General features: G+C 41.9%; 1 protein-coding gene across 8 annotated transcripts; it reads left to right on the top strand.

The window, feature by feature from the left end:
• Positions 1-454: 454 nt before the first annotated feature.
• Positions 455-25,105, top strand: CHDH (choline dehydrogenase). 8 transcript variants are annotated; one of them, XM_084840010.1, is made up of 9 exons: positions 455-560; positions 2,188-2,349; positions 3,292-4,098; positions 8,380-8,531; positions 15,364-15,493; positions 15,681-15,815; positions 17,120-17,262; positions 18,734-18,836; positions 21,302-25,105. In XM_084840010.1, exons 3-9 carry the CDS (start codon positions 3,345-3,347, stop codon positions 21,718-21,720), a joined length of 1,836 nt encoding a protein of 611 aa, XP_084696136.1. In that variant the 5' UTR covers positions 455-560; positions 2,188-2,349; positions 3,292-3,344; the 3' UTR covers positions 21,721-25,105. The 8 variants fall into 8 exon arrangements, with proteins under 8 accessions (XP_084696136.1, XP_084696138.1, XP_084696134.1 ...); XM_084840012.1 differs by lacking the exon at positions 455-560 and adding an exon at positions 580-863 and having other exon boundaries at positions 2,188-2,261; positions 21,302-23,314; XM_084840008.1 differs by lacking the exon at positions 455-560 and adding an exon at positions 580-631 and having other exon boundaries at positions 2,188-2,261; positions 21,302-23,013.

The following is a 25,105-nucleotide window of genomic DNA, read 5'->3' as shown; positions in this document are numbered from 1 at the left end:
TCTGCCAACAGGGCGGGCTTGGTACATTTTAAAAAACCAACAACAGGGTAGTCACAAATCAATCGCGCTTTGTTTCTATGAAACTGCTAAATCAACTCCTTGGAACTGGCAACTGAAGTACTCACATGCCATAATGGTTTGGACTTGGAGGGGAAGGGAGGGGAGAGAAGAAAAAACAGTTGAAAGAAACTAACGAGCTCAGCGGGAAAACGTTTGGCGGCGGGCAAAGGGGGACAGGGGACACAAGAATGTCGTTCATTCCGCGCAAAGCGCCTTCCTTCCCTTGTCTGGAAAGTCGAAGGGTAGCCTCCTTCCCAGCCCGGAAGATCAGAACGATTCCAGGCGGCACTCCATAGAATCATTAGAACGGAAGGGATCTGGAGGCCATCTAGTCCAACCCCCACCCCGGTCATTGCATTCCCAACCACGAACCGAGCGGAAGACCGGAAGGACCATTTACATTAAAGAGAGAGAGAGGTACAAGGGTCCCAGCAGCAGCCCAGCCTCTCAGGATCCCGCCTCTTCCCAGTGTCTGGCTGTTTGCTCTTTGGACTGTACAGGTGCCTGTCAGCAAAGCCCGCGTCGAGAAAGTTACGCGCTGAGCGAGGACTGCGCGACGAGGAGCGCGCGTGTGTGTATATGCGGCGGGGGGGAGAGGGGGCGATCTGAGCTAGTGGGGCTTGTTTGGGGGGAGCCGAGGAAGCGCTGGTGCCTGCGGGAGCCAGAGGGCGTGCGACGGGCTTAGCTTGTGACTGGGTGAAGGAGGCATGTGGAGGGCGGCGGCGGCTGTAGCAAGTGCTGCGCTGAAAAAGCCTGGCCGAGCTTAGGCAGGACTGGGGGCGGGAGACACAAGAGAACTTTCGGTAAGGCGGGATTCGGGGAGGAGGGGGGAGGAGCTAACCGAACAAAGGAGGACGTGGCGGGGAGGGGGCAGTTGCCGCAGAAACTCGCTCAGTCTTCCCCCCTGCCCGCCGCGGTCGTCGCCATGCTTCAAATTTCTTCCGCCAGAGTCCCAGCGCTTAGGCTCTTTGCGGGACCAGCCAGCCCTAATCATCAAGTCCCGGGGACGTAGCACTTCTGATTCCCGCCCTTTATGATCCCCGTGACATTTTCCTGGCAAGGGGGCATAGCAGGTTCCCCCTCTGCAAATCCCAGGCAGATCCAATTGGGTGTTCTCAAGGGACCCTGAGCCAAAGAGGGCCAGAGTCTTGAGAACTTTCTGGTAGGAAGCATATGTACGAGGAGGTTGATGAAAGCTGGCCTCTCCTCCTCCTCTGTGTTGAAGGTATCCTACTCTTTTATTTAAAAAGCAATAGGCAGCCATATTGGCCAATAATAAAAAAAAACTCTAATCGCCAGTAGGGCAATATCTTCATGAGAACCTTTTCCATACCTCTGAAATATCTTTCATTTTGAGGGATGTCCCTCATTTACAATTGGTTTTAAGGTGATACGCATTGGTTTTGCAAGCCCCTTATTCTCACCATTGGCATATTACGTGCTTCTGGATTTGCCTACTTCCATAGGCCATCGTTGATGTCACATACCTAAATGCAATTGGAGATGTGTCTAAAATGTTTAAATTATACATCTGAGTGTTTTAAAAAGTGACTGTTCACACATCAATTGCTGGAAAGGTGGGATACTAAATAAATGCCACTGCCCCACTCCCTGGATGACCCCACACTGGCCCAGACACCAGGGAGAAAGTCTGCAAGAGCAGCGGGTTGTGTGTAGGCTTCCATGTGATTGGGTGCCTTGTGTGAAAAATCTACATGTGCACAGCTGCTTGTGCAGTGTGGGGCCAGTGGTGTGTCAAGCACAGGAGTGGAGCAAGGAGCATGGTGGGCCTGCTCCGTAGCCATTGCATGGAGCCCCCTTAATGTGATTAACGTGTAGGGGGTTCCTGACTTTGATTTTAATATATACTTCTTAAATGGAATGTCAGGAAGAACAGTGTCTGGGTGTGTGTGTGTGAAGGGTGGGTTTGGTTTCATGGTGGAGGGAAAAAAGGAAGTGAGACGGTTAGGAAAGACTCAGTAATGGGTGCTTCCAAATGAGACTGTTACGGCGCCCACCACCCTGCCTTATTCATGGAATGTTACGGGAGATGCAGACAGCAGCATCTTCCAGTCGTAGCCCTCCCATGTTTTCCCACCACTTCCTTTATCTTTTTCCGTACCACAGAAAATCCATGAAGGAAAAAAGACAGAATTACAGCACAGCGTCTTCCCATTGGTAGTGCTAGGAGCCTTCCATCTGTAAGCACCCAATGTCTGCGTTCCAGCCCTCCTCTTTGAGCATTGATTAAGAAGTAGAATTGAAAGTAGTTCAGCTAATAGATGCAAGGTAACAGGGATATGATGCTAGGGATTCTAAGACTGAAGGCTTCCCTGCCTTTCTCAGTTGTGAATGGCAAATCAAAAATGTTTTGTTTAACTATCTAGGAAACCAGGAAGTTGTAACTTTGTGAAAGTGCCAAGTGCGCTCAGTTAGAAATCCCTAACCTTCTCAAAGTACTACAATATCTACATTACTTTAAATAAGAAATTATGGCAATTCAGTCCTAAAATTATAGTTGCTGTCACCCAGTACACACTAAGGGCATTTCTACACCAGCCTAAAATCTTGCATTTAAAATGGGGCTTTCTGCTTCCATTTTAAATGCAGGATCACAACTGACTCCCTTTACATGTGCTTCCTTTTTCCCTTCCCGCCTGCCCCCCACCCTTATCTGAGTCTTCCATTATCTGTCATTGATCTCTTGCCTCTTCTTGTCTCTTTAAATCTTTTGAGGAAGGAAACTGAGGAACACAATGGGGTAATTTGATAGCTCATTATCTGCAATCTATTTAAAAACAGAACAAAGGGCATTTAGTGCTGGAAGATCACGGTACTGTCACTGCGTCATGTAAAGAGCCCACAAACTTCCGTGAAGGAGCAGTCTCAATCGCAGGATAAAAGCCTGGTGTTTTATTTTGCAACCAATCACTCCCTCCATATCACAGTGTTTTGCCTTTAGAAGGATCTTCTGCTTCCTCACTTCACAAAACTTCTGCCAGAGAGTAAAATTGCACATAATTTAAAATATCTATGTTAATATGTAGACACAAAAGAAAAGTTACTGATAATTTTATCAGCGAGGTAGCTCTGAAACTAAAGCCACATTTTTGCTTCCACTAGAACAGAATTAAGGCTTCATATTATGATTTAGGTTAGACATTTATTTAGGTGTATCCATTTGACTTGTAATGCATTTTAATTAAGATACGCTTTCCCCCCCTTTTCTAGGTAGAAGTATTTGACCCAGTATTGTTTGCAGCAGAAGACACACATAGGAAAATATGTCATATTTAATCAAAGGAGTTCAAAAATATGGTTTTGCCAGTCAAACTCCCAGAGTAGGAGATTTATTAGTTAAAAAATGTATGTTGAAGGGTTCAGAACCTTTCAGTGGACAAACAATGAGAACTTCACAGGCATTTTCTCAAGTTAGTTCAAAAAACATGGACTCTTTCAGTTATGTAATTGTTGGAGCTGGATCTGCAGGGTGTGTGTTAGCCAACCGATTGTCTGAAGATTCTCACAACACTATTAAACTTCTAGAAGCAGGGCCAAAAGATACTCTTCTCGATAGCAAACGATTACTGTGGAAGATTCATATGCCTGCTGCATTAACCTACAACCTGTGTGATGAGAAGTATAACTGGTATTACCATACAACACCACAAAAGCACATGGATAATCGAATTATGTACTGGCCCAGAGGAAGAGTATGGGGTGGCTCCTCATCCCTCAATGCCATGGTCTACATTCGAGGCCATGCAGAAGATTATAACAGGTGGAGTAAAGAAGGGGCTGTCGGATGGGACTATGAATTTTGTTTGCCTTATTTTAAAAAAGCACAGGCTCACGAGCTGGGTGCCGATCTTTATCGAGGTGGAAATGGCCCACTTCATGTGTCAAGGGGAAAAACAAAAAACCCTCTTCATGGTGCATTCTTGAAGGCTGCTCAGCAAGCTGGGTACCCTTTCACAGAGGATATGAATGGTTTTCAGCAAGAAGGCTTTGGATGGATGGATATGACAATACACAAAGGTTAGCCATCAAATGTTTTATTCAGACCAAACAATTATCATTCTGTATGGATTATCACAATGATTTTTAAACTGAGTTCTGGGAATCCCTGGGATTCCTTTGAAGTTTATCATGAGTTCTTAATAATAAAATCAGTGAAGATGGACAAGCTTGCACAAAAGTCTGCTTACCCATTTCTGACAGGCCTTCCCTCTGAGCTCCCCTCCCAATTCTATGATTCCATGTTGCATCCTGCATTGTAGATCCCACATTGAGAAGGGGGTTGGACTAGATGACCTCCAAGGTTCCTTCCAACGCTAACTTATTATTCTATGTATAGCTGCAAGGGAGACTTGGCTGTGTTCCTGTTCATGCTCTCACTTCAAGAAAAGCAATAGTGGGCCACAACAGGACTGGCCACACATGAATTGACTATGTACCACACTAGGTGTCTCGGTATCTGCTACAGCTCACTGGAGTTATAAAAGACAAGATGATATGGAAAGAGTTCCCCAAGTAAAGAAAGTTTGAAAACCACTGGCCTGTCGGAATGCCACAGCGCTTTTCATTTCAATTAAGGGAACAGTTGCCTTAACTGTATGTTTCAGTGTAATTTTTATGCCAATGAATGTATGATTGTGGAAACCAGAGTCGGGTCTATGGGCAGCCTCATACGCTGTATTTCAAGCTTTGGCGACCTAGCACCCTCCATACGGGTTGGCCTGCAACTCCCATAATTCCCAGACAGCATATGCTGTCTGGGAATTATGGGAGTTGCAGGCCAACCCATATGGATGGTGCCAAGTTGCTGAAGGTTTCTGTATTTGCTTATGTACTCCTTCTTGCCAGGGAAAAGATGAGACATGGAATCTCTATGCAACCCCTGTCAAATGCATCTAAAATCTAAGATTGGGTAAATTAATGCAGGGGCCTGAGGAATAGGGGAAATACAGCTTCCACCTGCTGTCAGGATCCTGAATAATTCAGTGGTTCCCTCTTGCTCACCCCACCACTTTCTGTTCTCTCCCTGTCCCAAAATCTGTGTCACGGAGGACAGGCTTTCAGGGGTCAAGCTGAGCATTACAGTAAAATGCAAGGCTGGAACAGGGGGCCCTGCTAGACCTTGGGCTGGTTTAGGGAAGCCTGCAACTTATTTATCTGATGCTGTGTTGTGGATTGAAGTGGGAGAATATAATTACGCTGCTATAATCTATGTCCCAAAAGTCCAGCCCTCTTTCTGTGATTGTAAAGTAGGTAATAATGATATTACTCTAGAGTACTGGTTTTCAACCATTTTTTTGTTGAAAACATGTTATGATATCCTGCGGACCCCCAACCCCATGTCCCTGCCCTCCAAAAAAAAACCATAGTAAAAATTCATACTAAGTTATAGATTACAAAGGCAAGCATTTGTACCAGGAAATGATTATAATTTGGAATATTCAAGATCATTGGACACCTGAAAAATTTAGAGCTTTATAATTGAAATGATGGAAATTCATTAATTTTTCAATGTGAAACTTGAGCTTGATGACCTTGGCGTATTTCTTTAATTCTTGGTCTGATGGCTGATATGCACACTCACAGTTCTTCAGCAAACAGAAGTTGTTTGCTTTAATATTCAGGTTAACCCTTACAATCCAGAACCCAGTTGCAATACTATTTCCCTGCCATAGAAACCAGCTGCACTGGTTACCGATGCATTTTTGAGCCCAATTCAAAGTGCTGGTTTTGAACTTTAAAGCCCTAAACAGTTTGGGACCAAGTTACTTGAAAGACCACCTTCACCCATATCAGTCGGCCTGCACTTTAAGGTCAGAAAGAGAGGCCCTTCTCGTTTGCCCACCTGTGAGAGCAGTCAGATGGGTGACAACACGTGAGAGGGCCGTCTCTGCAGTGGCCCCCCATCTTTGGAACAAGCTGCCGTCTGAGGTCCGCCATGCTCCGTCATTGCAGACTTTTAAGAAGACCTTGAAAACATACTATTTTACCTTGGCTTTCTCTCAATATGACTGCTATTGTTGCTGGTACTGCAGTTAACATTGTTGCTGGTTTTATTGTTGGCTTTTATTGTTGTTTTTAGTGTTTTTATGTTTTTATCATTTTTAATATTTTAACTGTTTTTATGTATTTTATTGCTTTGAGCTACCTTGGGAGGGCTTCTGCCCTGAAAGGCGGCCAAGAAATATTTTAAATAAATAAATACAAATACAAACATAAATACATTGCAGCATAAATGAAGGTTGCAAGAAGTGTCATGAGATTAAAGTAAGCGGCATGTTACTCGTGGATATTCTCACTTCCTGAGTAGATGCGACTGGCTGGCACAAGAGGGGAAAGTGAAGTGTCTGAGGTGGGAGGTTATAAAATTTCGCAGAATTGGGGATGTTTATGGAACCCTGGTTGAAAAACACTACTCCAATAGAGAGGCTTCAGGGGGGTACCTGGTACCCACTGAGGGTAGTATGGAGGAAGGCATGTCACCAGAAGTGGAGCCAAGGGATGATTCTTTCTTTCTGTATTACATTTCTATATATTAATGTAGCTAAAGCTCTCTGGGCAGTTCACAACAATTAAAACCATTAAATGCAAGATGATAAAATACAATATAAAATGTTAAAGTTTAAAACTGCATTATAAAAATAATAATCAAATAGAACCTAGCTGCAGTGCAAAGGTTTAAAATACAATGCCAGATTTAAAACAGAAACTGAAAGACTAAAATGCCTGGGAAAATAAAGTTCTTCGCTTGGCCCCCAAAAGAGCACAGTGTTGGTGCCAGGCAAGCCTCCCTGGGAAGCTCATTCCATAACCAGGGTGCCACAGCAGAAAAGGCTCTCTTTGTAGTTGCCACCCTTCTCATTTCCTTTGGTGGGGGCTCCCAGAGAAGGCCCACTGAAGTTCATAGTCTGAGGGCACTCCTGGATCCATCTTTGTTGGTCACGGCTGCTTGGAATGCCTTCTACCAGCTTTGACTGGTACTCCAGCTGCAGCCTCTCCTGTGGAAAGGGATAGCTTGGCCACAGTGGTACAGGCCCTAGTTACTTCAAGAATGGATTACTGCGACACCTATGTGGGGCTGCCCTTAAGATTGACCTGGAAGTTGCAGCGAATGCAGAATGCAGCAGCTTGATTGTTGTCAGGAGGTGCTCCTTTTTAGCATGTAACACGTCTACTGAGGGAACTACATTGGCAGCCTATTTGCTGCCGGGCCAGCTTTAAGGTTTTGTTATAAAGCCCTAAACAACTTTGGACCAGGGTATTTTAGAGAGTGCCTTCTCCCTTACCAGCCTGCCTGGTCACTCAGGTAATCAGATGAGGCACTCCAGGTGGTTTTACTTGGACCTGGAGCCCATTTGGAATCCACTCAGAGTAGAGCTTTTAGTGTATTGGCTCCCTTTCTATGGAACTCCCTGCCAGTTGATGTCAGGCAGGCACCAACATTGTTTCATTTTCAGCACCTGCTGAAGACACTTTTGTTTAAACAAGCCTTCCCTGAACAATAATTAAAGGTAATATTCTGTATTTTTGTTATTCATATTTTTATTTTATTGTTCACTGCTCTGATATTTTGTTGACGTAGAACAGTAGAGAAATTGTGTAAATAAATAATATGGGATTCTTCGGAAAACAAAAGTTCAGCCAGCATTCTCTTCACTAGAATTGAATTGTCAGCTCATTGGAATGACTTATTTTGGCAGAAAGAGAATTCTAGCTGATGGCCAGCTTCTTGTCTGCTTTGAATACACAGTACAACAACCGTTGATAGCAGTTCAGGTATCTTGTTTCCATTTAATTCTTAAATTTAATCCTTAAATTTAGGCACTTCTTTTCTTTTGGCAAGGCATTATGCATATAGTTCACTGAATTGCAACTGAAGCTGCAGTAAAATCATTCCTCCATAGGTGATCAACAATGTCAGCTCTGACAGCTGTTGGAATGGAAGGAGGAGTCTGGGTTGGAGTCCGAGAATACAGCAAGAGGCATACAAGTGTTGTGTTGTCTTTGTGGTTCTATAGATTGGGGCAGGTATTGCGTTCAGAACTGGATATGATCAATTCATACCCCCACCTCCAGCAGCTTCTTGCATATATTGTATGGAATGTGTGTGTGTGTGTGTGTGTGTGTGTGTAAAACTGTTTCTGTGGCTGGGTCAATAGATCACCAGTTGCTGTATTGGAGTGATGATTTCAAAGGAGAACATATAATAACAATAGAACAAGAAAGTGGTTGATACAGCACTGAAAAGGTACACGTTATTTGTCTTGCTGCTGCTGTTAAATGAAAATGTTTATTTTGAAGGTCAAAGATGGAGCACAGCTAGCGCTTACCTTCACCCTGCGTCATCACGTCCGAACCTGTCAGCCGAAGACAGTACACTTGTAACAAAAATTTTGTTTGAAGGGACTAAAGCCATTGGCATTGAATATGTTAAAAATGGAGAAAAGAAAAAGGTAAGCATTTTTGATTTCTTCTCCAGAGAATAAAATATCTGAAAAGGAAATAGATTTTTAGTTGACATAAAAATAAAATGTTATTTTATCAGAGCTATCGCAAGGCTACTGTACTGTTCGAAGTAGATGCATTCGAACAAATGAAGTGGACGCGGAAAGCCCAGTTGATACATTCATCCAGACACACCGCTGATATAGGGTGATCGAGAAGTGGTGCGAGCCTCTCCACTCCACCCTGCAGATAGCCTCTGGTATGAATTGGGCCATCAGTATGAGCACATATAATACTGTTTGCATGATTTCCTCCACCTCTTTAGGAAGGTCTGTGTCGACACTACAGCCAGCGAACCACTATAATAACTAAAGCTGCAGTATTTGGTCACTCAAGGAGCAATCCTATGTGTGTTTAGACACACAAAAAAGACAACTCCCACAATTCCCCAGCCAATATGGCTGACTCAGGAATTCTGAGAGTTGTAAGACTTTTTTCTATCTAAACATGCATAGGATTGCACCCTTAATTGGCAAGATGAATAAAAAATGTGATCATCTGAGGCCTTGCGCCACATCTCAACACCTAAAGCGTTGTTGTCTGGGTCATGGTAGAGTGACGCTCTTGAGAAGTAATGGGGATGCATGCCATGCATGCTTCTGGTTTCCTGGAACAATCTACGAATGCTGCATTAGTAGGTTGTTTCTGTGACATCAGAACAGGGGCACTTGGGGTTTTTTATGGGTTAAACAACCCCAGGTTCACCTATGGTTTGTTCTGAACAGCACCAGTGCCTTCTCAGTTGTGGTACCCCGATTATGGAACTTCAACCCTAGAGAAGTTTGGTTGGTTCCCTCTCTTGAGTTTTAGGAGAACAATGAATACTTTTGTTTTGCTTTTAGTCTGCTGAGTTTTTAATCTCCTGGTCTGGTTTTTATTATTTTAACTTTTTTATATTCAATTGGTATTGTTTCATTTGATTTTATGCTTTTGGCTTCTGTTTTTGTCATATTGATTGTACTACTCCTTTTGTAATGTATTCTAGTGTTTTAATTTGAAAGCTGCTTTGGGAGGCCTTTTAGGGATGGAGGGAGGGAAGAATTTATTCCAAACAACACATTTAAATAAGAATATTTGACTAAAGTAGCCCCGATTAGTCAAGCAAAAGTTAAGTATTTAATAAAATAATTTACAAAAACTGTAGATAGTTGGCACTATCTTAGAAGACACTTTCTCCCTTTTTTCTCACTCAAGGAAATGGTCTTTAAAATAATGCCTGCTGCAATCTGTGCATTATTTAAAAAAGAAGGAAAGGATGTTTTTTCTTCATAAGGACTGCTTTATTCATATGCAAATTTATGTGCTTTTGGTCACATGATTAATCCACTATGATTTCTGTAATCCGGTGACAACTCTATAGATAACTGCTCACATGAATGGGTCTACTTTCATCAACAGCACAAAGTCTGACGTGAGGATTCACTGGCTGTATTCTGACTGTCTCACCTGGCACCTTTCTCCCAGGCCTTTTAATAATTTGCCTTTTTAAAGTTTTGTATGTGTTGTATGTTTGTTAGTTATCTGCCTTTATTTCCTCTAGAATTTTTATACTGGAAATGTTTATGCCCCAAATTGATATTGTAACATGTTGTGTTTTTCAATTGTATTCTATAATTTTATGCTGTAAGCCTCCTGGAGAACAATGTTATTGGGCTGTTTTATATAAATATAGTTAAAAATAAACAGGCAAGATGGTGATTGCCATCACCTCTTGTTCGTTCCCAGAATCTAGGAATCAGAAATAAACTTACCACTGAATATAAGAGCTCCATTAATCTTGGATATTAAGCTGTTTCTTGACATTTCCTCCATACATTTTCCTAATCCATTTTTAAATATATTTAAAGCCATTGTCATATATTGCGGCAATTAATTAATTTCATAAGCTAATTATATTTTGCGAAAAAATATTTCCTTTCATTGGGCAATTCTGAATTCTAATATGAGGAGTGAGAGAGAAAAATATCTATCCATTCTATATTTTATAAACTTCTAACAGTTATCTGCCAAACTTCTTCAGCCTGTCTTTAGAAGGAAGAAATGCTAGTATCATTTTAGTTACCATTTTATATACCTTGTCCAGCTCTATGATGTCCCTTTGGAGAAGAGGTGTCTGGGGCTTCATCCAGTACCCCAAATGTGGCTACACCATAGATTTATATGACGTTATAATACTCCATATTTTATTTTCAATACATTTCCTAATATTTTGTAATATTCAAATTGCTTTGAATCTCATTGCTATTTTGAGTGCCCATTCACCCAGTTTGAGGAGATTATTTTAGATCCTTTCACAGTTGGCTAAGGATATCACTTACCTTGAATAATTTGATGTCCTCTGCAAACGTGGCTACTTCACTGTTCACCCCTGGCTCCAGATCACTTATGAATAAGTTCATAGGCACTGGTCCCAATAATGATGCTCAGGATGGCTTACTGTTAACTGTTTATTCCTACCCATTACTGATCCGTAAGAGGACCTGCTCTCTTATGACTGCTAAGTTTCTTGGTAATTTTTAGTATGATACTTTGACAAATAATGTATTTTGTGGTTGAGATTTTACGTTGCATTTAGTAATGCTGCAAGCTAGGAAGCGCAGCTAAGGAGTTCTCAGTTATGTTGTTTTCACTACCTGGGGATAGCTCTGCTGTGCTTTCTAAGACAGCCTGAGAAATTTTGCAATCCTTCTCTGTTTGCCATGTTGATACTTATAAAACATTGTAATATTTAATTATTTTAAAGTGTAAATTAGAAAGGAGAATGGTGAAAATCAAAGGTTTAGAAGGAAGACAGAACAATGCTGCAATTAGGGATGTACGAAAGTCACTTACCTGTTCGCGGATTATGTTGATGGTGGGGGGGAAGCGTTCCGTCCCTTCCCCCGGAATCCTGGCTGGCCAGCTCTGCTCCGCAGGGATTCTGTGGAGCTGCCGGCCGGCTCCGCCAGCAGCTGGACATCCGGCCGCTGGCTAGCAGGGACGCAAATGGCGGTGGCCGTAGCCGCCACTGTTTGCGTCCCTGCAGTCAGCTGTGATAGGCTACATAAATGTTTACGTAGCCTATCACGTCTTTTTTTTCTTTTTTAAACTGGAAATGGCGGCGGCGGCAGCCGGTTGGAAGACCAGCCGCCGCCCAGCTGCCGCCGCCGCCCAGAAGATCTGCCCCAGGTAAGTCTCGTCCAGGGGGGGCAGGCCGTTCCGCCACATTTCGGGGGGCCGAATGCACTGGCATTCAGTCTCCCCGAGATCCGTGGCAGAATTCTCTGACATCCCTAGCTTCAATATCTCATTTTAAGGAGATAAAAGACACCACTAGTCATTAACAGATTTATGTCACTTGTTGTTAGTCATCAAAAGATTGAACCAAATAATTTCTCGTTTGATCTGCAGAATGTGTATTCTCTTTGTCACTTAAATGGTTCTTTCCATTAATGATGAAGGTCAAAAGTTGACGTTAATGAGGTTTAAGGCATTGCTTTTCTCTTGGTGTCATACCCAATTAATTTAGCCAATCTGGTTATCTGTTAGCAGCTCTTTTTTCCTTTTCCTTTTTAAGTTGGTTTCTGGAGCAAGTAATTTAAGGAAGGGGAACAAACCAACTTAAAAAGGCAAAGGAAAAAAGAGTTGCTTACAGATACCCAGATTGGCAGAATTCACTGAGTATACCACCAATACAACAGCAATGCCTTAAACCCCTGCCATTCTTGCCGAGCAATCTCGCCCATGAGTGATTGACAGCCCCTCCAACAGAGTCTAAGCGGCACTTTGAAGAGGCTGTCTCTCATTCACTAACCCCTTTCTTTTTTTCTTCTGGACATTGGTGCAGATTGGGGTTGAAGTATTTTTTTTATTGCTTTTTTGGCCCTGGTAATGTGCACAAATGCCCCATTTTTATTTTTTTTTTAAGGTCAGATTTTTGGAGTTACGCAAGTGCGCAACTCTGACTGACTAAAATAGATAGGCTTGCTTTGTCTGATACCTTGTACGTTTCAGCTATCAAACATACAAGGTTACCTACAAGAAGGGACTGTATGTAAGCTGATTTTATAGCCTTTGACAGCTTACAGATGGGGAAAAGGGTCCAGATCACCCCCTAAGCAGGGTGATCCCCAGGATTTTTAGCATTCCCCAGCATTTTTAGCATTTAGCAGGATTAGATCCTTGGGGGTGCCCTGCTTCAAGTCCCCACTTGCTTCCCTCTTGCAGTAACTGCAGCTACATTTGACAGCTGTTGTCACTGTTAGTGTGAATGGGAGGGAAAAGGGGGTGGTGTGTAGATCTCTGTGAAAATGAGTCTCTCTTTTTCATAGAAACTCTTTTTCACAGACAGCTACATGCCACCCCCTTTTGCCTCCCATTCACACTAACTGTGGCAACCTGTGACAGCTCCTTTGACAGCTGTCAAATGTAATCATGGTTACTGCAAGAGGGAATTTAAAAAGGTGATGGTTTGTAGATCTCTATGAAAACGACATGCTAGGGACTAGGGCAAGTGGAGATTTGAAGCAGAACACCCCCAGGAGACAAGGCAATATTTAAAACCCTGGGGATCACCCTGCTAAGGGAGCGATCTGCACCCCACCTGTCAACTGTCAAGGCTGTAAAACCAGCCTGTTTACAGACTTGCCAGTTATCTTGTATGTTTGACAGCTGAAACATACAAGGTACCAGAAAGCGCAACTCTAAAAATCTGACAACAACTAAATAATTTTTTAAAATACAGGGACATTTGCATACATTTCTAGGGCTGAAAAATAATTTAAAAAAACCTTTGGCCCCAATTTGCACAAATGTCTAGGGGAATTTTTTTTTTTTTTAAAGCCAGGATTCATTTCAGGGAGCATGGTTCCCATGAAGAGAGGGACTTAGCCGCAGAGAAGGTGGGTTCTGCTGCGAAGTCCCCTGGGATACCTGCTAAAGGACCGAGGGAGAAGGATGGGAAGAACAAACCATGGTGAGCCTGATGGTCTGTTGGGCTCACCATACGTTATTCCATCGACAATCCACATTGTGTGGCTTATTCCACAGCATGGGTTGTCGTGTCATGTGAACTCACTAATTGATTTCAGTAAAGTGTGTACTCAGAAAACTCATTATCTAGAAATCAAGCGAGCAAAATCATGGAGAATTGCATATTTGAAGTGGTAAGGTAAGGATGACTGTACGAGGCCACATTTTCAAAAACTTTTCTTATTCACATTTATAGCCTGCCCCAGCCCAAAGTAACAAGAGTTTTAAAATGTATAACATTAAAAGTTTAAAAAAATATTTCAAAAGATAAAACAATATTAACACTGTGTCCTCTGGTAATTTAACCCTGGGCCTTAAACACGAGCCCAAAAAGATCTTTGATACTTCCAAAGAATTTTTCAAGCTTGGGTTTCAGTGAGGTTCTAACCTTGAATTTTGATGAGGTTCCAAGAAGAGGAAGCCCTGGAGTGAATTTACAAACACAAAAACAGGAAAAGATAGGCCTTAAAACTGCCACCTAATACAGAGTAGCTGCCATCACATCACAACATATTTATATCTTGATAGATAAAGATACCTGGTTGACACAAACAGGATCTGATCTGAGATCTATATATACCTCTTTCTTCTTTATCATAGGTATTTTTTAATACTGAAAGGATATTATCCAAGTAGCGTAGAACAAAGTATATTGACTTAGTTTGGTCTAAGCCAGGGGTGGGCAACTTCTGTCCCTCCAGATGTTTTGACCTACAACTCCCAGCATCCCTCATGCTGGCTAGAGCTGATGAGAACTGTAGGCCAAAACTTCTGAAGGGCCACAAGTTGCCCACCCCTGGTTTAAGCCAAGGCTTCTGCATCTCCAAAGCAAAACAAAGATTTATATTATTTTATATATTTATATCCTGCCTTTCTTCCATCATGGAATTCCCCAAGTTGGTGAACATCGTGTTCCCAGGTGGTCTCCCATCCAGGCAGTGACCAGACCCAGACCTGATTAGCTTCAGCAAGGTGGCTGCATCATGTCAGGAAGAACAAGGCATACATTCTGGAACACAGTGCTCTAGATTATGAACGCTAAAAACACAAGGCAAAGTATTTATTATTAACAACAACATTTATGTAGCACAGTTCAAGTGCTCTGAACACCTTGGATTCATTATCTTACAACAGCCCCATAAAGGAGGCTAATATTATTCTCATGTGTGGCAGTGGAGTTTTAAATGGAATTTCCCTGCTGAAAGCTCTCTCTCAGATCCCTTCGACTATAACAGCTTTTAACATTTCTTAAAATTACCATTTCACTTATTGCATTACTTCTAGAGAGCAAAGTTTGTTCTTTGCCTTCACTGGCACCATGCCAAACAAGGACTTGCTAAGCACAACCACTGACAGTTCAAGTAGCAAGAGAAATATCCTTTTATGGGGAGAAAAGCTCTCTTGAGGCTAGAGGATAATCGATAACATCGCAAACTATGTGCTTTAGAACTAGTAGAAGCCTTGTTCAAGACTGACTTTTTGAAAACAGATTATGCAGATGATACGGAAAAAAATAGAAAATCAGATTAGTTCTGGTCTTCAGAAAATAGCTGCACAACAGCTATGATAAGACATCTTGTTCAAAGAGAAATGATACAACGAATGTTAAACAGTCATCTCAGACTAGCTGTCTAGAATCTATGCAAACAGTATGGAAATTGCCACAAATATGACACAGTTGTTCCCTGAAAAGGCTCTTTTAACAACTCATTTTGTTCTGTCAAAATTAAGTCTATTTAGTTTTCTAAGGTTAGTTTTCTTTTATTTCAGGTTTTTGCTAGTAAAGAAGTTATTTTAAGTGGAGGTGCCATAAATTCCCCACAGCTACTTATGCTGTCTGGAGTTGGAAATTCAGATGATCTCAAAAAATTAGGAATCCCTGTTGTGTGCCATCTTTCAGGTTTGTATGTAGTAATACATACGTATTAATAATATATATGTAATACTACAGGTTTGTAATGTAATAATAATATGTAGCAATAATGACTGGACTGAATATAGATCTGCTTGCACTGATGATGGCATGCTTGCTTACTTATAAATATACTTATATAATAAGTGGATGGGGGTTTTGTCATTTCTCCTAGGAGTTGGACAGAATCTTCAAGATCATTTAGAAGTGTACATACAACAGAAGTGCACTCAACCTATAACACTGTATAAATCACAAAAGCCTTTTCAAATGATCAAGATTGGTCTTGAATGGTTCTGGAAATTTACAGGTATAATTTAAAATTATGTCTTGTTATGCTCTTATTCCGATAAGGTTATCAAACTGGCTTTTAAAATAAAAAATAGTGCCTCTCCATAGGAATTAATGTACCTCTGAGCACTGTGACTGGAGATAACCTTTGATTAATGAAGAAATTATATCTTGGATCCAGATTTAGGTGATGCAGAAAAGCAGACTTCCACGCCCCCTCCTCCCCTTTATGGAAGTGCCATAAATTCCCCACAGCTACTTATGCTGTCTGGAGTTGGAAATTCAGATGATCTCAAAAAATTAGGAATTTTTACAGGAAGAAGGAGGTAATTAAAACTGCACATATTTAATTATGTGCAAATTTGGCCTGGGAAAGGCTGATCTTCACAATATTAGAGGCATAATTGGCTCTTCGGTGGGCGCCCACCAAAACCGGATGGGGATGTGTTCGTCCATCCCTAATAGCTCAACACTTTCTTCCGTGCATTCTTCCCCAACAACACCTTCTCTCCGTACAAAGGAATAAAAAAATCCTTCAAAATCTCTGAAAGGGATTGTCAGCAATTTGCTTTCCTTCAGCGGTGCTCACAAATATCCACAGCCATCTGCAGATGTTCATTGCTGCTTAAACTCCTTGCACCAAAGAGGAAATTCGCAGCAATGGAAATTCCTTAGAACCCTAAAACTTGCTTCGCCAACACAAAAGTGCTTAGGAGGGAAGGTCAAAGAGTGGTGTCAGTACCACATCACAAGGTACAATGTTAGGTCAGCCTTGCAAATCGGCATGCTGGCAAAAATGTTTTGCATTGAAACATATAAGTAATCAAACACTGTGGAGAGGCTGTAATTCACTGTTAGCATTTACCGCATGCTATGTTTTTGAGTGAAATCTTTCTTTTGATAAAGCCTTCAGGAAGGTTGCTGTCACCCACTCCTTTCAGATGAGTAACAGAGCATGTCCTTTGGCCTTAAAATACCTGTCCCTGTTCAAACGTGTGGTTAACTTTTTGCCTTGTTGTGGAATGCCATAAACAGTAACGCTTTTCATTAAGGAGGGTGCACTATCAGTAGCTTGTTTTTTTTCAGTTTTAAAATTACATAGTGACAAAGGAGACACACTTGGTGCCTAGTCCAGCAAAGTTATGCCCTGTGGACTTCAAGTGCAAAGCTGCATGCAATAAGACACAACGAAGTCTTACAGCATTGTGGCCAGCATATTTTGCGGTGTAGGGTACTATGATGAAAAATCGTTGTTGGTTTTAAAATCCCAAATCATCCCGGTGCGTGCTTTCTGAATGTGCTCTGTGGTGTTCCCCTCTTCAGGAGATGGAGCCACTGCTCACTTAGAGACCGGTGGATTTATCAGAAGTCGGCCAGGAGTTTTTCACCCAGATATTCAGTTCCATTTCCTCCCTTCTCAGGTGATTGACCATGGGCGTGTTGCTTCTCAGCTGGAAGCGTACCAGGTGAGCAGTACAAGAACACCAATCACTGTGCAGAAGTGCTTGGTTGTATCATACATTGTGCTGGAACAATACCACTTTACCTGTAGCATGAAGTTTAAAAACAGACTGTTTCCTTGGAAAGTCGTGTTAGTATCATCATCACCATCAGTAGGTAGAGGCTTTAATCAGTTACAGTTATCATTTCTCTTTCATCTTGTATTAAACATATCTGTGATGGGACCATACTTGGAATACTGTGTACAGTTCCGGAAACCGCACCTAAGGATATTGTAGAGTTGGAAAAAGTGCAAAAAAGGAGAACTAAAAAGATGAACATGGTGGAGCAACTCCCCTATGAGGAAAGGTTACTACAACGCCTGGGACTGTTTAGCTTAGAAAGGAGGCGAGGAAAGGAAGATACAGGTGTACAAAATTATGCATGGTGTGGAGAAAATTATGCATGGTGTGGAGAAAGGGGACATTTTTCTCCCTTTCTCATACTTGGAGATGGGGTCATCCCATGAAGCTGATTGTTGGGAGATTCCAAAGAAATAAAAAGATGGAATTCTTCACACATTGCATAGTTAGATGATGGAATTCACTACCACAAGATGTAGTGAATGCTACCAATCTGGATGGCTTCAACAGGGGATGAGAAAAATTCCTGGGGGATAAGGCTATCAATGCTACAAGCTATATGCTACCTCCAGTATCAGAGGCAGTATTCTTTTAAAATCAGCTGCTGGAGAACAGGACCAGGAGGGTGCTATTGCACTCATGTCCTACTTGTGGGTTTCTCACAAGCAGCTGGTTGGCCACTGTGAGCAGAATGGTGGGCTAAATGGACCCTTGGTCTGATCCAGCAGGGCTCTTTTTTTGTTCTTATATCTTATTAATACATGATCAAATCCATACTAGAAATCTGTTACTGCTAAATTAGCATCTTGGCATTTTAAAGTAAAAGGCGATTTATTTATTTGTGAATCTCTTTGTGATCCTGTTTTATTTTCCTGGCTTGTTAACCGACATTAAGTTTGCATGTAATGGGGAACTCTGGCTTTATACAATTCAGGATCTTGAAAGGTTGTCACAGAGAGGAAGGCCAGGATCTCTTCTCGATCATCCCAGAATGGAGGACACGGAATAATGGGCTCAAGTTACAGGAAGCCAGATTCCGGCTGAATGTCAGGAAAAACTTCCTGGCTGTTAGAGCAGTACGACAATGGAACCAGTTACCTAGGGAGGTAGTGGACTCTCCCACACTGGAGGCATTCAAGACGAGGCTGGACAGCTGTCTGTCAGGGATGCTCTGACTTGGATTCCTGCATTGAGCAGGGGGTTGGACTCGATGGTCTTATAGGCCTCTTCCAACCCTACTATTGTATGATTCTATGATCTTTGCTCTGGTTTATGAAACCTGGAATGATTGTCCGGACCAGGCCATACTGTATGAACAATACACAAGGAAAATCCAACTGTAAACATTTTTCAGGTACATATCGGTCCCATGAGAAGTACCAGCATAGGATGGCTAAAGCTGAAAAGTACAGACCCTAGAGAGCATCCCATCCTCGAACCCAACTATTTGTCAACAGGTAAATTTAGAGTTATCTGTGTTCTGTTCTTTGTCTTTTTCAGTTTGTGGACCAAAATCCTCTATCAGAAACTAAATTCTGTTATACTTATCAGTAGACACACACTGTTGCTGGCAGCACTGTCTTCCATTTCCTTTTCCTTTATGTATCTCTTCCTGTTCCATCCATTCATACAACACTGTGTAGGTTGTGGCAGAGTGATCACATATAATCTGCTAAGTGCTCACTTCCCTCAAATTTGTAAAGTGGCTTCAGGCAAGTATGGTTAAAGTTGTCATTAAATTTCCAAATACCAAGTGGGTATTTGGAACCCCAATAGAAGCAAGTTATCCAGAGCAGGGATGAAGAACCTTTTCTGCCCGAGGGCTAAATTCCAATCTGGGAAAAGTCTTGGAAGCTGAATTCCATATGTGAGTGGGAGCCAAAGACAAAGTGGGCAGGGCCAAAATGTTATTCTTACTGATTGTAGGCAGGGCAAGCCTCTGCATGTCTACTCAGAAGTAAGCAGGACAAACCTCTGCAGGACAAGCTTCAGAGGTAAGCAGGACTTAATCATTTAGCAGGTTCCTCCTCAGGCCCTGCCCCCAATCCTCAGCAGGGAAAAGCTCTTATCTCCAATCAGCAACATTCTGGAGATAAGAGCTTTGCTCTGCTGAGTGCTGAGAAAAGGAGCCCTCTTTCAGTGCTCAGCAGGGTGATCAGAGATCAGAGTTTTTTCATGCTAGGAGAGGGGGCACAGCCTGGGGAAGAAGCTCAGTTTATGAACTCCTGCAGGCTGTATTTATGAGCTGGCCATTCTCCATCCCTGGTCTAAAGTGATCCAGCACACAATAATTACAATATGATCACAATTTGTGTCCAGAGGTATTGTCCTTACAGAGTTTTTTGGAGCTCTTCATCAACAGGATTTCCCTAAACTGGTGGTTTAAAAAATTACATACTCCAATCCAGAATCTCCTATGTGCTCTGATGTGCACACAGAACTCTTACGTGTGCAAAATGCCCCATTCATTTCAATAGAAGGAACAGATACAGACACAAAACGATGTGCACCATGGAGCTCCCCCTCCTATATTGTTTTATGCTGTGCTTTGTAGTTTTATTTTTTGTAAACCACCCAGAGAGCTTTGGCTATTAGGTGGTATAGAAATGAAATAAATAAATAAGGGCACAATCCTATGGCCGCTAGTCAGCGGCTAGATAGCCACAGGATAGGTCGGTACCCTGAGAACTGACCACCCCTCCCGCGCTGCCTTGGAGGCAGCGCGGATTGGCCCCGCGCTCCGCGTTTGTAAGGAGAGTGCAGAGCAGCGAAAACAGGGCGTTCCTGGGAGCAGGGTGGGGAGGGCCGATGTGCTTTTCTAATGCTTCCTATGCATTGTCCGGTGTGTGTCCCGCCACTCTGATTTCTTGCAGCTAGACAGCCTAAATCAGCTGTCTAGCCACGAATGCAGGGCAACTGAAGCACAGAAGGGAAGATCTCCATGCTGCTCCTGCCCTTCATTGGATAGGCGGTTGCCTCCAAGTTCGGAGGCGGCCGCCTAACCCGATAGAATTGCGGGATATTTCGTGGCCAACAGTCCACCACTTCCAGCTTGACCCAGCTGGGGCGGGAGGGAGGGAGGGACGTGGTGGTTGTTTTTTTCTTTTTCTGGTGGATCTTTCCTACATTGTTCCAACTTTTTTTGAGCAGTGCCCACCTTCTTCCTATTTAAGCTGTTGACCCCCTTTCCTACATATTACTGGTTTCCATCAAAACCTCCTGTACTCTGTTATTTTTCTGGATTTGGTGGCCTTAAGTACAGAAATTGGCACTTGCCTGTTCTTGCTCTTTGCTACATATTTCTTTTTTTAGTAAATTTTTAAGTTCCACTGCACTGAAGTGAAACAATCTTATTGACCTACATTTTCTGTGGCTATGATACTCTGTGGAACTGTTCGCATGACATGACAGCCTACCATGGGTTTAGGCTGCTGCGCATTCATGTGACCGCCATTTTTAATATGCAACCCCTGCTCGCGGGTTGTCATCTTGTGCTAACCCAGTGAGTGTGGGCTGTGGCTCATTGTCTGAACCTGGTCAATGGGGCCTTAGGTAGGCCATTATAATCTTTAACCTATGCTTTCAAATATATGTGATTATATATGATTAATGAGCACTGCTATATTTAATTCTCCCATGAAGAAAATTGCTGTTCCACTGAACAGCATGTAGGGGAAACTTTTGCCATTTCAGTTGTGAATCTTTTACATATTTGGGGGAAGATTTCCATCTCTTCTTGGATTGGCAGAAAGGTATATGCAATATAAGCCAATACCCATTTTCCCAGCCTTTGTTGTTCCTTGACTTGTCACACTTTACTTGCATTGTTGGGACATTGCCTGTACATAATAAGCAGGCAGAGGTATTGCTTAGTATTGGATATCATGCTGAGAATCATTGCCTTTTTCTTTCTTGTTTACAGAAATAGATGTCTGGGAATTTCGTCAGTGTGTGAAGTTAGCTAGAGAGATATTTGCTCAGGAAGCCTTTGATAAATTCCGTGGACCTGAAATTCAGCCAGGAAAACATGTTCAGTCTGATGAAGAAATAGATGCTTTCATAAGACAAAAGGCTGACAGTGCCTACCATCCTTCGTGCACTTGTAAAATGGGGCAGAGTTCTGATGCTACTGCTGTGGTTGATCCTCAAACCAAAGTTATAGGAATAGAAAACCTAAGAGTTGTTGATGCCTCAATAATGCCTAGTATTGTCAGTGGGAATTTAAATGCCCCAACCATCATGGTAGCAGAGAAAGCTGCTGATATAATCAAGGGACTGCCATCGCTTCAAGAGAAAAACATTCCTGTACATAAACCTCAAACTTTGGAAACACAGCGTTAAAATGTGCGGTTTTCTCTCCAGCATATAGAAATTTGTCAGTGTATAGGAATCTTGCTTTCACCTTTGCCATGAGAATAAGTATCAAAGATTATGTTTTTTATTTGTCTGTGTGAAATTCCTTTATAATAATATTGAATCCAAATCCACTTTCAATTATAGATAGTCAAGCAAAAAGATTAGATGCACCCTCTAGTAATAACAGATAATCATGTTTTTCCAGAAACTACTGAGTAACAACATGGCTGAAATATCTAGATATTTATTACTTTATATAGTGGGATGTTAAGACGGAATAGACCTCATATCTTGAATAGTCTTTTAAATAGCTGGAAAAACAATTGTGAATAAGTTAGGGTATAGTTCATGAGCTTTTGACCTTTCACTATAACAAGTGGATTTTCGTATGAGGTTTCTTTGGATCTACACTAAGTATAGTGTAGAAAATTAAAACAGCATTAATTGGTACAGTACCATCAGTATACTCCAGAAAAATGTAATCGTGACAAAGTTCCATTGAAAGTCATAGAATGGAATTTATCTTAAGTCCAATTGTGGTTCTTAGTCCCAAGCAAATTTGTTGGATTGTGACCCAAATGTTTTTCTTATTATTAAAGAATAGTCTTCATACTGGACCATGTACACAACATGGCTGATTTTAGGCAAGTGATCTCAGATACTTTTAATTCTGAATACAGCTTAACATTTTCTGATGTCATGATTATGCACTTGAGAGTAGCTAATGTAATTTAACAAGTGTACAGAAAGTTCAGGGTGGTTTGTATAGTTCACAAACCACCCTGAAACCCTAGAACAAGTCATGGGTTTCTGGGTGGTTCATAAACCACCCCAGCCACCCACCTTCACCAGGTTTGGATGTCACAACAACCCAAGTCCAGCGAGGGTAATTATCCTAAATAGGCGGCTCGTGACTGGCACATGTGGGGAGGGAAAATAAGCCACTGTGGCTTATTCTCTTCCCGTGATAGTGCGAACCCTCCCTTGGGGTTTCCAGTAAGATGGGAATATTGGCCATTGCAGGATCTGACATGTTAATGAAATAGAGCACAAGTTATTAATTTTGTGGCAATAAATCCAAATTATGCCTTTCAAAGTGCCATCAGAACCTCTAAATAAAGAACCCTATAGAAATAGATCTCTACAAAACTAGTGTAACAATTAGAATTTTAATTTTTATATCTTGCTAGAATTAAATGTATAATTTAATCTCTGAAATGTATCAGTTATTAACTATAACAAAGATTGCCATTAAAAGATTTTAATCATTTATAACTGAATATTCCATTACAACACTTATTTTAATTGTCTGGCTTTCAGTTTAAGACATTTTCTAATAGCAGCTTGCTGTTGCCGCCACTTTATCATCTTTACAGCTTAGCTTTTCCAGAAATAATTGTTTATTACTATTATCTTTGAGGGAGCGCACCCACTAGTAAAACAGTGCGGTGGGTGCTTAAGGGTAACCCTATGTAGATTCATATCAAAAATCCCTCCTTGTGTGTTTTCCATATTGGATTGAATGACAGAAAATACCAGCACCATACCTTATCTATAAAGCAAGGCAGCACTTGAAGTCACAGAGTGGACTAAAATCATCATTCAAGTCATTGCTCAAATATTTCACAAATGTGAATCAGGGTTTTGCCCAAGTTAGGTTTCTTGGATCAATATTCCATGCCTTGTACATTTTGGGGGGCACAAACATTTGAAGTTAGCAGTGATTAATGTCCCAAAGAAGCAGTGGAATGGGGACTTGGTCAGAACTAACTTGTCCTATTGGTTTCAGTTAGGCGAAGTTCTATTGGATTGTGTTCTTTATATATAACAGCCTTCCCCCACCTGGTGCCCTCTAGATGTCTTGGACTTCAGCTTCCTTCCGTCAGGGCTGGGAGTTGTAGTCCAAAACATCACGGTCGGTGGGGAGTAAGCTCTTAAAATACAAAGTTAAAAACTAGGCCTAACACGGGCCCCAGTTCACATATCTGAACACAGAGCAGCAGGTTGCACGCATTTGTAAAGGTAAAGCTGCTGAACAAATCAGCACAGTGAGGCAAAAGGAGCTTTTCCACCCCTTGACTTGGTCACTAGTATTAGCATAGCGGAGTGTGCCAACTATCGCTCAGGAGCAGTGTCTGTTGGCATAGATTACTACAGCTCTAAGTGCTCAGTTTTATTTTTTGTTTTTATTCTGTGTAACACCAAATGCAGCAAAGGCATTGCATGCAGAAAGCTGCAGTTCTGTGCTCATTTACAATGAGATCTGAGCTCAACTGGACTTGGTGGAATATATGGTTGGTTCACACATGCATGTATCTCACCTGATTTCTGTACAATTTTTCATTATTTATTTAAGGCAATTTTTATCCCGCTCTTCAGCTGAAAAGACACCCCACCCCCTGAGAAGCTCACAGATCAGTAAAAAACAAAACACAAGGCTGTCCCTGCCCTCAGGCTTACACTCTAAAAGACATGACACAAGGAAACGGGGATGAGAGGGAAGAGGGAAACAAACTTAGACACCGATTCTTACTGTTACAAAGTACTGATAGTGACTGGCTGGGGTGGGAACAGTTCAGCTAACTGGTCTTGGCAGAGCCGATGGAGCGGGCCTGCTTCCTTCTCTCCTGCTGCCGCAACCTGATAGTACTGGGGGAGGGTGGTACTGCAGTCAGGTACTGGTTGTGGGCTTCTCATGGGCATCTGGCTAGACACTGGGAACAAAATGCAGCGTTCCTCAACCTGGTGCTCTCCAGATGTTTTTGACTACAACTCCCAGCATTCCTGACCAGTGGCCATGCTTTCTGGGACTCATGGGAGTTGAAGTCCAAAATATCTGGAGGGGACTAGGTTGCAGAAGGCTGCTGTACCAGATAGACAGTTGGTTTGATCCAGCATGGCTCTTGTTATGTTCTTAGGAGGCAGTGGAGGGAGCTCATCTCAGCAGAACCGAGTGCTTGATGGTGCAGCTGAATGTGTGAAGCTGACTACTGGAAAGCTTTTTTGTTTGAGCTGATGTGAAATGATATGAAAGTTGTATCTGATGTCTGATCTGTCATGGCACATTCACACTGTTGTAGGAACAAAAGAAAAACGTGCACAGGTGAAGTAGTATATAGATGGTCTGGAAGCATATGTGCATCTGAATCATCCTTGCTGGGGAGACCAAACCAATGTTCTCTGTTTTGATACTGATTTTATTAAGTCAAGGACTGAAATTACTCTGTCATTATGAAGCGAGCTGGCATTGGTCAACATACAACTGCAACTATCAGATTATGTTAAGTACTCAGCCTAATATTAAAAAGGGATGAGGTTTTGGTAAATTCAAAATATTACTGCAATAAATAAATTATTTCATAATAAGTTC

Source organism: Heloderma suspectum, chromosome 2 (genome assembly GCF_057233095.1).
Source record: "Heloderma suspectum isolate Gila_16-S chromosome 2, 16-S_ref, whole genome shotgun sequence".
NCBI lineage: Eukaryota > Metazoa > Chordata > Lepidosauria > Squamata > Helodermatidae > Heloderma > Heloderma suspectum.
The sequence above is the reverse complement of the archived record's forward strand: the minus strand, read 5'-3'. Positions and strand labels throughout refer to the sequence as shown.

What these genes read in the sequence shown, in the direction of transcription:
- CHDH (XM_084840010.1), top strand. Translation starts at nt 3,345, where the DNA reads ATGTCATATTTAATCAAAGGAGTTCAAAAATATGGTTTTGCCAGTCAA. An exon ending in GGATATGACAATACACAAAG is followed by an intron (nt 4,099 to 8,379) that starts GTTAGCCATCAA and finishes TTTATTTTGAAG; the next exon opens with GTCAAAGATGGAGCACAGCT. An exon ending in ATGGTTCTGGAAATTTACAG is followed by an intron (nt 15,816 to 17,119) that starts GTATAATTTAAA and finishes TCCCCTCTTCAG; the next exon opens with GAGATGGAGCCACTGCTCAC.